Here is a 12,666-nt window from a genome sequence, read left to right as displayed (position 1 = left end):
AAAAGGGCCCCTTCCTCCACGCTGATGTGGCCCCACTAGGGCACAGAACTTAGCTGGCAGAACAAGGGCTGGATTTCAGCTCCCATCTGCCGCCCCTTGCTCCGCTGTGGCCTCAGCATGCCATACCAATGTACTGCCCAACCTACCTGCATTTGCATCCACAGACTTGGCCTTTTCTCCAAAAATAGTATGTGAACGTACTGTCCTTGCTCCTATCCAAGGCCAGCCCCTTCACTTCTGTGCTAGGTCCCACTGCTTCTCACCTACTTGAGGACAACCTTTCTCCAGCTGTCTCCTCTTATCTTCTGCACCATCACCTTTACCTCTCTAAAGCATCGTTCCAGCATACCAACATGAGGAAACATCTCCCCTCTTAAATACCCTCCCTTGATCCCCAGTACTCCTCTGGCTGCTGCCCATTTCTCAGTTGCTGTTTATAGTGAAGCCCCTCAAGAGCTGTTCAGACTTGCTGCAAACACTTCTCTTCCTTACCTCCCATTCTCCTGTTAATGTGCCCTAATCAGGCTTTCTCCCCTGTGACTCCATTGAAACTGCTTTCGTCAAGGTCATCAGCAACCTTCATCAGGCCAAATCCAATATTCAAACTCTCAGTCCTCATCTTACTTATTTCAGCAATATTTGATAAGACTGATCACTCCCACCTTCCTGTAACTATTCTCTTATCTTCCAACACTCCACCCGCTCCTGGTGTTCCTCCTATCTGACTGGTAGCTCCTTGTTTTCTACTTAATCTCCGAGTGTTGGAGTCCCTCTCTCCTCCAGCTACTCCCCCTCCCCAAGGGATTTCATGTAGGACTAATGCTTAAAAACCATCTACTGTAGGTGCTGATGAATTCCAAATTTTTATCTTCAGACTCACATATCCAATCGTTTACTCAACATCTCCACTTGGATGTCTAACAGGCACCTTATATGTAACACGTAGAAAACAAAACTCTTGATTTCCCCCACCCCCAATTTGCTTCTCTTTGTGTCTTCCCCATTTCATTAAATGGCATCACTATTAACCCATCCTCCAGGCTCTAAACCTAAGAATCATCCATGATCTTTCTGTTCCTTCACATACTTTCTGCCAAATCCATTCCAATTCAAAATATATCTGAATAGACCTTTTCTCACCCCCTCTCTGCTGCCCTCCTAGCCCAAGCTACCACTAACAGCCTCCTTACTGGTCTCTCTGTGGACATCTACGCTTCCCTCTTGTGTATTTTACACACGTTAGCAAGAGTAACTTTCAAAAATGTGAATCAGATGCAGTCAGTCATTCCTCTGCTCACCTTCCCATGGCTTTCCCTTGCCCTTATAATAGCCCATGAGGCTCTGGAGGATTGGGCCACATCCCCACCTCTCTCAGCCTAACTACTACTGCCCTCTGGCCAGCTGACTCTATTCAGCCATACCTGACTTTTGTTGTTCCTACAATATACTACGCATGTTACCACCTCTGAACTTATGGCTGATTTTCTTTCAGCCTGGAAAGGTTATTCTCCTACCATCCACCCCAACGCCACGTGTTTGCTAGGCTCATTCCTTCCTATCATATGTATATGTGTTCAAAGGTTTCCTCTGAGGGACAATATCTGGCCAGCTATAAAGTCACCCCATTCCCTGATTTATTTTTCTTCACATCATTTATCACTATCTGAAATTTTTGATTACTTCTTTTTTGTCCGTCCCCTCTCTCCCACCCCGCCAGAATGCAAGTTCCACGAGGACCTCTGCTTTCCTATGGCTTTATCTCCTGTGCCTAGAACAGTGCCTGGCACCCACCAACTGCTCAGTTAGTACTTGTCGAATGGTTGCATCCCATCCAAAACTCTATTCCTCCTGAATCTTCGGATCTTACCCCATTTCACTTCCGGCCTCATCCACTCCCCTACCCCGCCCTCCGCAAAGCCGCAACTCTCCGCTCCTCCCCCGTCGTTCTTAGCTCTCCCCACCCCTTCCTGCGCGGCTCCTTTAAGCGGACTCCGGAACGCCGCGGGGAAGGCGGGCCGAAACCGCCCCGGCGCTGACTCGGAGGGGCGGGGCGGGGCCAGGGGGAGGGGCCTGCGTGCTGCGTGCGTGCGCGTTCTGGAGGCGCCGCCGCCGCCGCTCCCGAGGCTGCCGCCGCCGCCGTCGCCGCGCAGAGCCGGAGCAGGAGCCACGGCCGAGAGGAGAGAGGAGGGAGGAGGAGGAGGAGGAGGTGGAGGAGGCGCCGGACCGGGGGGGTGAGTGAGGGGCGGGGAGCCCGAGCCGGCTCCAGAGGGAGCTGGGGGCGCGGGTCGGCCGGGCTGGGGCTGAGGCGGCTCGTGTCGCCGGTCAGTCCCCTGGCTCCCCCTTCCTCCTCCGCGTTCCCTCGGTGTCCGGGGCGGCGGCCCGGGGGCCTGGCCGGCGGGAGGGGCCAGGGCTCGGGGAGGCCCGGCCGCCGCCGCCAGGGCCAGAGCCAACCACGCCCGCAGACCAAGCCGGTCGGCTGTAGCTGGGCCTGCGGGAGACGGACGGGAGGGGCCCGGGCCGGGTGTGGGAGAGAAAGAGGACATTGTGTCCCCCACCCTCCAACTCCCCGAGGTGTCATGGCACAAGCCTATTTCCCTCGCCATCTCCCCGGACACAGTGCCCTCGCCCCTCACCGCTGGGAGATGTAGAAGATGGGACCTCGCTGCCTTTTTCCTCTTCTTGCATGTCCCCAGACTGGGGTCAGATCTTCCTTCAAACCCAGCTCACCCTTTGGGGCGCACACGAAGAGGGGGTTGGAGGGTTGGGTGAATTTTCTGTCCTCCCTCATCTCTAGAAAGGTGCGGGTGGACGGAGCCTTGCCTTCTCTGTGTTCACTTCTGTCAGGGCTCAGGGTCGCCTTCCCTTCCTTTATTTCCCCAGTGCACAGGGCTGACATCTCGACATCCCACTCCACCTCGCAGCCCCTTTCCCGCCCTCTTTCCCCCATGTCTTCCGTAGCCTGCCATGTGTTCGCCTTTTCGGCGTTGCTTTTCTTGAGTCTCTGCTGCTTCCCTGAATTTTGTTAGGGAAGAGGTCACCGTGTGATTCTTGTCTTCCTAGAACCTGGGGCTGGTAGGAGTGTCGCTGGCCCCCTCACTCAGGAAGTTAAGGACAGTGTCTTCAGCTGAATTGTGTAATTTGCTGCTATGGGGAGAAGATGAGGGGAAGACTAAAAAATGGGATCCCCTCACAGGGCTAAGAACCAGAGTTTAGGGGACCTTTTGACCTCTTGGAAAAGGAACTAGCATTGAGGAGTTATGTATTCCTTTTTGAGAGGGAAGATCGATGGTTTTGGCACTGCTTTGAAGGGAGGAGGGTGTAAGAAATGAAAGGGGATAACAAGGCAGGAGGTTAATGGGCCACAGCTTTACAGGTGGCCACAGTTTTCTGCTTCCTGCGTGTGGGATGATGATTCTTTCTGTTTTTATCACAGTAAGAGTAAAGTATCAGCACTTAGTTTTACCAGGGGGCTCCTACCTTCAAAAGTATGCTGAAGGGCAGTCTCAGAAGGGATGCTGCTGGAAACAGGATTTGGAAACTTTCTTTTGGTTTCCTGTCAGAGCGTGTGGGGGTGGGCATGCGAATGTGTAGTTTTTCTTTTCTTTTGATGTAATTGAGACCTGTGATATTTTGACATAATAAGCACTAAGCCTGGCCCCAAGCTCCTTTCTGTCTTTATTATGGTTTTTAATAACACTTTTTGTTTTGAAATTATATTTGTGTTGGTTGAATGAAATTCTTTTTTAGTCTGGTGTTTCAGTGAATCCTGTATCCTCGATATTTTTTTTTATGTACTACAAAGTATGATTAGGTGAAAGGTATTGAGGATGATATGGTGCCTGGCACATAGCAGGCACTTGGTATTTCTTGAATGAATTGAATGATTATGAGGATGAGTCTAGGTATTATATAGTTTCTATCCTTTTGAGATGTAGTTTATGTTCAAATATTCCATTTCACTTCCAATATATAAAATAATAATTCTTAACCTTTTCTAGGCCACTGAAGCCTTTGAGAATGTGATGAAATATGTAGATTCTCTCCCCAGAAAAAAAGTACAGCATTTATGCACGAAATTTTGCATTCAGTTTCAGGGACCCTCTGAAGTCACTTAGGGATACCTGTCTCCAAAGTAAACTGGAATCCCTGAGTATTATTCAGTTACATATTAAAGTGTTCAAAAAGCCTTTGTTCACTTTCTCAGTGGCCTCAGGAATGACAGTGTCTACACTTACAGACTAAACTTTGGGTCTTTGGGAACAAGATTTCAGAGTGATTGTTATTACAATTTTATGGGGAGAGGTTCTCATTAATAACTAATACCAGACAGTTGTAAACTAATATACTCATGACTTGCAAGGAAATAAGGTATAGTCACTTTTGGCAGCTTAAAATCATAATCACGACTGACTGATAATTTTTATTGTACAAACTGCTTAGCAATATGATCAACACTCGAAAAATGTTCGCAAATCAAACTATTCATTTCTCCTGTTCTCTTCCAAGCTTGTTTATGTGCATGGTTTTTCTTGTAGTTAATAATTATTGTATCAGCATTCAATATTAATTCAACAAATGCTTTTTGAATGCTTATGTGAATAAAACAAAGTCCTTGCTGTCATAGAGCTTATATTCTAATCAGGAGAGATGGGCCATAACCGAATAAATATAGAATATGTCAGATGATAAGAGCTCTGCAGAAGAGTAAAGTAGGGTGAGAGTGTAGAGAGAAACAATGGCTGAGAAGGGTAGCCAGGAAAGACGTAAGACTAGAGCAGAGACATGAAGGAAGTGAAGGATGGGTGCTCTCTTGGGGAAGAAAGGTTACAGGCAGAGACAAGTGCAAAGACTCAGTGTACTTGGTCTTTTTTAGAACAACTAGGAGGCCAGTAAGCAAGAGGGAAAGTGAGAGAGCTTGAGGTTAGAGATGCAGCTGGGGCCGCTGTAAGGCCTTGTAGACCATGCTATGAATTTGGATTTTACTTTGAATAAGATGGGAAACCATTGCAGGGTGTTCTGTTCAGGAAGACCTGTTATGATTTAAGTTTGTGAGAATCATTTTGGCTGCTGGGTGGAAATCAGCTTGGCAGAGAAGCCGGGTGGGCGGGGATGGGGGAGGAGTTGGGGGAGGCAAGAGTGAAAGCAAGAAGACCAATTAGGAGGTTAATCTTCATTTTAAACCTTTTTCGGTGGTTGCAAAATAGTCCATTTACCTACTGTTGGGTATGTTGGTAGTTTCTTTTTCCTCCTATTAAAATAACAATGAAATGAACACCTTTGTATATGCAACATTGTCTTTCTTTTGGAATATTTCCTTGGGACTGATTTCCAGAAGAATTACTGAATCAAAGTACTGTATGAATATACTTGTCTTCTTGGTGTATCTGAATTCCTTCAAAGAGTAGGTTGTGCTAGTTGAAGTGAGGCCACAGTTATTGATCGTAAGTTTCATGCAATGTCACTTGCATTCAGTATTATTATTTAATACTTTAAAAATAATCTGAGTTAGAAGAAGATTGTTAGGTTGAATTTTCCAGTAGCTCACATCTAGAGTTCATATGTTAGCTCACCTCTCTCTCCAACACTTAACATCAGGGTGCTCATTGTGGGGGATACAAAGATGAATTAGACAGGGTCTCTGCCCTCAGGGAATTTTACATTGTCGTCATTTGTAATTGATAGTTAAATAACTTCAAATCTTGCCAGTGTTTACTGTTACCCCTGAACTTTGTTAGTATATGGTTGATGATCTTTTATGTAAAATAGGCATTCCATTCAAGCGTCTAATCTTTCATATTGGTAATTTCTTTTTTTTCCACAAAGGGATTTTTTTAAAAGGTATCTGCAATTTAATTTCTGTTTTGTGTGTCTTTAGAGTCCTACAACTATGATAGCCCCGTGTTTTGTTCTTTGTAATAAGTTATGCAACTAGTACTTAGTTGAGGACTCTCACAGTTGAGTTTTTAAATTGTTGTAATTCTTTTTAGTTATTCAAAACACAGACTATTGTTTCTGTTAAATAAGGTCAGCATTGCATCTCTGAAATTTTATTTAGTTTATAAGGGAGGATGATACCAGTCTGTTTTGATAGAAATTATACCACTGTGAGGACCTTGCTCAGGGTTTCTGGTTCTGAAATCTAGATAGCTTGATTTGGCATGAGCCAGGAAACTCCAGCTTCCATAAAGTGAGTGGGTTGAACTAGTTGAGTTACCTGCAGGCACCTAGCACTGCGTCTGACACATGCTAGGGACCCAGCAAATGTTCATGGAACCTCAGATAACCTCTAAGCTCCTAGTTCTAAAATTCTCCTATTTTTTTTTTTTGAGGAAGATTAGCCCTGAGCTAACTACTGCCAGTCCTCCTCTTTTGCTGAGGAAGCCTGGCCCTGAGCTAACATCTGTGCCCATCTTCCTCTACTTTATATGTGGGACGCCGACCACAGCATGGCGTGCCAAGCAGTGCCATGTCCACACCCGGGATCCGAACCGGCGAACCCCAGGCCGCTGAGAAGTGGAGCATGTGAGCTTAACCCTTGCGCCACCGGGCCGGCCCCTAAAATTCTCCTATTTTAGAAGCTCGATCTCATATAAAGCATTTATATCCTAATGTTGTAGTGAGTTTAAAATTGTGAACATAAACTTACTTTCTCTTATTGTTCCTTTTCAAATTAAGCTCATCAATTTTAAAAAGTTACGGCGTATTTCCAGGTATTTTTTGCTCATTCTGATGTCATATATTGCTGCGTGACTTAATGCCAAATTCACATCTTATGGAAACGATTAGTGTTCAACATAAAAATATTTAAGCTTTCATATGTTACTGAGACAGATGAAGCATCCATTTTTTTCCTTCTTTTGTTTGTGAAATTTGGGAATTACAAGTGGTAGTTTTTATGTACTTTTATATACCGAGATAATATTGACCCATTCACGTTTTGAATTTTTGTAATAAGTTGTTTGAGTTTGCACTTAATGATTCCTACACTCTCTCTCCAGTCCTCTTCGCACACAGTTTTGAGATGACTGATTAAGAGGGCAGTTTACTTCAAAGTTAAATGATCCAAATGGGTATTGAACCTATAAGCATAGCTTATCATGATGCTCTGAACAACAAAGCAGTTCAACAGAAAAGTATTCCATGCTCTCATTTCCAATTGAAAATAGGCCTTTTAGAGGTAGAAGGTACACACATGCACCAATAAAAAAGGGAAATTGTATGTGATGATTAAAGTTGAGTTAAAGCAAGAAATAGTGTACTTTTATAAGTGGTCTAAAAATAATCCTTTTAATATAATTTTCAGAAGTATGTGATATACACATGGAGGATTAAATATGTTCTATGAAATTAACTTCAATCATTAGACAAGTTAATGGGTTTTTTTCTTTTTTAGGCACTAATGACTTATTTATTTAGGCTATAAAATAGGTTAGATAAATCTGGAAAAAAATTTCTTTGCATATCCAGTTTTCCCAGATAGTTTCCTATCTCTAGCCTATTTAGTTCATATTGATAGAGTGTTTCAAAGTGTGGAATGATAAAGTTAACCAAACTTGCAATTAAACGTGTAATCCTATGTTTAGTTTCAGAATATATTTAAATTAGGCCATATTTCATAAGAATAGGAATATACTAAATTACACATTATAACTGATAAAAGACACTTGGAGTCGTTCAAACTTGAAGTGCCTTGCTTTGAACTCACAAGTATATATACCTGTAACATTCATAGTTGTTTGCAATGGTCTATTATACTCAACTTATTCTGGTTGTGAAAAATAGCTTTGCTCAGGATAGAACTGTGATTTAGTTATTAATGACAAAAGCGTGAAGTAAGAGATGCACAAAGAACTGGGTACAACTGTTTCTTTGGACAAATCCCAAGTGCAGTTTGTAAAATTCTGAGTTAGTAGTAGGAAATTCTCTCTTATTGCAGACTGAACATTTCAGATCTGTCAAATGTGTAATTCCAGAGAGTAAATTCATTCACTGTATTTTCAGTGATATTTTTAAATTCATTTATAAATGGGATCATTCTGTTCTAGACAAGTTGGCTGTATTATAGAACATTAAGCAAGCAACCATAACTTTTTATTTTAGCAGTTGAAATTTAGCACCAATCTTTGGATTTTATATAGTTTTCAGTATCTAGCCCAAATCATTGATGTCTTTTGAACTGCCTTTTAAATTCCATTGTATGCTTGTGAAAAATGTTGCATAATTTCATTAATAGATTTCAGATTCAGTCATCGAACAGATATTTGGGTGACCCAATATTAGGCTCTTTGATGGAAACTCAGATGTGAGGCTTTAGTTTCTGCTTTAAGGAATTTATAGTCCAGTAATTTATTTTGTTTGCCAGGACCTGACATATGTTTTATAAATAAATGTATTTTCATGATAGGGTAAAAATAGATTGATAGTCATTTTCTAAGTAAAATCAACGTGATATTTTAAATTCTTTCTTAGTTACTCAACAGCTATTTCTGTGGTTTTATTTTCTAACAACTTTTTAGTATTATTAGAGCAAACCTGTTTCCCAGTTACTTAATAGTAAAATAAGAATAATTTGCTCTATTGCTTATTTTGCCTTTTTACTTAAAGACTTTTTTTTTTGGTAAATTGCTTTTCTGCATATGTGCCACATCATAGGGAAGTTTTTCCTTGTTCAGCTAGCAGTTTTAATTCTACTTTTAATGTGAGAACTTGTTTTTTTGTAGAACAGCTTAATATTTTTTCTACACTGATTAAAATCATCCTGGGCCATTAACATTAACTATCCACTGGAACAAAAATATGCATGTAGACAAAATTCATCAATGTGCATTTTTAGTCAGTGTTGGTAGCTTGCTAGCTTTATTTTCAAGTTCCTCCCCTCTCTGGACCTAACTATGATGTGCTTATAAGGCAACAACAGTATATTTAGTTAATTTGCAAAACAAGAATGCTTTTTCTGGTTTTTCTATTTTGCATGTTTAGAGTTAGGATTAGTTAGACATTGATTATTCTCAATAGCCATACAATAAAACAGTTCATTTAATCATGATGCTTCCTGTTGGAAAATTGCCTGACTTTTAGGTGGCAAACCTTGTACAATTTCATGAATACTACTGAGTTTTGGAAGACATTCTTTACACAGTCTAAAAGTAAACCTGAGCTTAATAGAAGCTGGAAACAAAGTAAGCTTGACGTTTTCTTTGCACTAGGAAGTGTAGTTTCTATTCCAAGTGATATGCCCTCATTAGGTTCAGGATCATTTTCAGTGGTTATAACAGCTTAAACATTTTTTTTCTGTTTAAAGTAATTCATGTTCTATTGTGGCAAATTTTGAAAAAAACATAAACGTAAAGAAGAAATTTAAAATCACCCATCAACTATCACCCAGAGATAATTACTACCAACATTTTAATGTACATTTTTCTAGTTCTTTCTTTGCATGTACAGATTTTTTAATTTTTTAAAAAATTGGAATTATGCTTTTATGTAGACTGTTTTGCTCCTACTTTTTCCTCTGAACAGGATGTTAGTCTCCTCTGTGGGACTTTCAGATTGATTCTTTATAATATTACTATTTTAAATAACACTGGGGCAAGCATTTTTGTACATGTATCTTTGATTGCATCTCTGTTTTTTTTTTTCTTCCTTTAGGATAGATTCCCAGAAGTGGGATAACTGGATCAGAGGGTGGTTACCCTGTGTATAAGAGTGTGTGTCTCACTGCACCTTCAATGGCATTGAGTAGGTCAGTTTTTACAATCTTTGCCAATTTGATAGATATGTTACAATTCTTGGTTGGTAATCGCAAAATCCTCATATTAAGAATCTGTAAAATCATCATAGTGTATGATTAGTAATTTGCAGTCATCTTTGAAAAAGTCTGTTGGAATGAATTTCTTTGAAAATATTTTAGGTAAAAGAAATCTTTGTGACAAAAAAGACATTCCTTTAAATTGCAATTTGAGCGTTGTTCTTTTATTAGAAAGAAATAGCATTTTAATGTTCTCCCTTTACAAAAATGACAAACGTAAGAAAGCTTATAGTATGTAGTAAGTAGAAATATTATATAAAACTAAATTATCTCAAGTAGATGAGGGAGTAGTCACAGGGTTCAAACTAAAAACAACGTAATGTTTAGAGCAGTGACTGGAGTTAGGCAGTCTAGGTTCAAATCCTTGCTTTGCCGCTTACTAAGTATGATTTCAGGCAACTTATAAGTCTATAATTTGAGGTAACTTACGAAGTATATGATTTAATGTTTTTGAACTTTGACTTTCTCATCTTTAAAAGGAGAATAATAATACTTCATAAGATTATTAGGAGGATTAGAAATGCTGTGTAAAACTGCTTGGTGCGTAGTAAAAGCTAGCTATTGTTAATTTTTTTTGGGGGGGGGCCCAGTTTTTGGGAGGTGGGGCAGGAGATATCATTTGTGTGTCCTTTTTTACACAAGTAAATGCAGAGATGCAAAAGGGCCGTGAGCAGTGGCAGCTGGAGGGGAGTGGTAGACATTCTTTGTGGTAGGAATGACATGAGCCAAGATAGAAAGTTCTAGAGGACAGGAGATTGATTTGAAGAAGCATAGGCTTGTATAATTAGAAAATATGACAAGAAGGCCGTAAAGATTGATTGGGGCTAGACTTTGGAAGTCATTAAATGTGAGGTTGAGAAGTATAGGCTTTATTTAGGAACACAGGAAGTTTTGATATGAGGAAAATGACCCGATCAGAGCATTCCTCTTTTGGAAGATGAGTTTGGCTACAGAGTACAGAATGAATTGAGGAAGAAAGAGACTGAAGACAGGGAGCCTGGAGTAATAACACGGGTAAGGCGAGATCTAAGATCTGAGAATTTAAAGGAAAAGAAGAGGGAAGGTTTTGGGGGGAATTGCTGGGAGTCACTGTTGTGAAGGTCTCTGGATCTTCAAGTGTAACCAGTTTGGAGATGAGTTGAAAAGAAAGAGTCTTGAGTCTAAGGGATAGGCTACATGGAATTAGGCAATCTCTGAGAGAAGATAGGACCTAGTACACTTTGGCTGTTGCTACCTTTTTTGAAAATTGAAGGGTAAAGGTTCGTATTATTTCATCAGTGAAAGCTTATGTTTATGCTATTTATTTGACAAATATATAGTCTCCTGCAGAAATTTTATTTATTTAGCATTTTGAATTCTTAGTTAACGGAATCCTCAGTTTTAGACATTGTATTTCTGGAGCTATTACCTTAAAATTCTTCACTGTAAGATGAAATTCTTCTGCATGTGGTCTTTCCAGCATTCATGAATGCTGCTGGACTTCAGAAACATCAGTTGTGTGAGCAGAACTGATGAAAAGTGAAGTAGATTTCTTGTTTGTTAAGCAGCTTAGAATGTTGAGGGCAGTGAAATATGGAGCAATGAAAAATAGGAAATTGAGTATATGATCTTTAGAAAAAATAGTACTTTTAGTACTGTTCTCTCTTCCCCTTTAATTTAATTAAAAAAAAAAATGAGTTTTCACATGCTATTCTTGGTCGTTGTAGTACCTGGCTCTGGCTCTACTCTAATTGTACTTTCCACTTGGCTGAATAATATATGTAAGCAAGTTAAGCCTCAAGTTTGGTATTAACATTTCTTTGACTGATAAGTAAACTCACATGAGCCGTGAATTAGCTGCTCGCTGTCTTCCTTTAATATTATCAGTTGAGAAAAGAAACATCCCCCAATTTTCAATAAATAAATACAGGCTTTTGATACTTTCAAGATGTTTGCATTTTTTAAACCATTGAGTTGGGTTTTTTTTGTGTGTGAGGAAGATTGGCCCTGAGCTAGCATCTGTGCCAGTCTTCCTCTAATTTGTATATAGGGTGCCACGACAGTGTGGCTTGATGAGTGGTGTGTAGGTCTGTGCCTGGGATCTGAACCCTCAAACCCTGGGCCGCTGAAGCCGAGCACGCAAACTGAAACACTACGACACTGGGCTGGCCCCTAAACCATTGAATTTTTATACCTTTCTTAATGTTCCTTTTAGTTTTCAAATATTGTCTTAACTCAGAAATAAAGTCCTTATTATTTTTATTCAAATCTCTTCCCTTTAAAAGTACCCTTGAGAATATTTTTAAATTAATAAGCAAATGTAGCACATAGTATTGAGGAGTGTGTTGTGTTACTTTTTACAAATACTATGCTTTTCTTATGTGAAACTCCCAAAAGCCCAGATCTGGTCAACTGAATAGTTCTGTTACTAAAGAGACTTCAGATACTCAAAACAATGATTTAATGGTGCAAATTATAAGACTCCAGTTGAGTCTATTTTGAATTGGTTTGAAGATCTTTCTGTTTGCCAACAGAAATCAGAACTGCAGTCATTCTCCTAGGACTGATCATGCTTGCCCTTCCTTCCTCCTCCTCAGCCATCACTGAGAACAGGATCTTCCCTGGTTTGGGCCATTCTGGCACTCACTATGGTGGCAGCTCTGGCCTTCCCATTCTGTGTGTTTTACGTTCTTAGAAGCCTGCTTGCATCTTGGCAGAAAAATAAGTTATTAGATTGAGTGGCTAGCAGCTCATGGTATACTATCATAAGAAAATTTACAGTTTTTTATGTCAATAATACCTCAATAAAGCTGAAATTTTAAAAAATCATCCAACTTAAACAAAAATTCATTCAATTTTTCTATGCGGTGACATATGAA

The 12,666-nt window shown here is 40.4% G+C and overlaps 1 protein-coding gene across 30 annotated transcripts in view; it reads left to right on the top strand.

Moving 5' to 3' along the window:
* The first annotated feature begins 2,005 nt into the window (after positions 1-2,005).
* RAP1A (RAP1A, member of RAS oncogene family) overlaps positions 2,006-12,666 on the top strand; it is a 76,839-nt gene continuing 66,178 nt past the window's right edge. For 10 of the 30 annotated variants that reach the window (XM_070608012.1, XM_070608016.1, XM_070608014.1 and 7 more), the window contains exons 1-2: positions 2,099-2,231; positions 9,649-9,742. In XM_070608012.1, coding sequence (XP_070464113.1) covers positions 9,729-9,742 — 14 coding nt within the window. In that variant the 5' untranslated portion in view covers positions 2,099-2,231; positions 9,649-9,728. Of the gene's footprint in view, positions 2,232-6,329; positions 6,523-9,648; positions 9,743-12,666 lie in introns of those variants that run through there. The other 20 variants (XM_070608002.1, XM_070607989.1, XM_070608001.1 and 17 more) reach the window with 15 other exon arrangements.

This window comes from Equus przewalskii, unplaced genomic scaffold, assembly GCF_037783145.1.
Source record: "Equus przewalskii isolate Varuska unplaced genomic scaffold, EquPr2 ChrUn-13, whole genome shotgun sequence".
In the NCBI taxonomy this organism is placed as follows: domain Eukaryota; kingdom Metazoa; phylum Chordata; class Mammalia; order Perissodactyla; family Equidae; genus Equus; species Equus przewalskii.
Note: the sequence above shows the minus strand (reverse complement) of the source record. Positions and strands in the feature narration are given on the sequence as shown.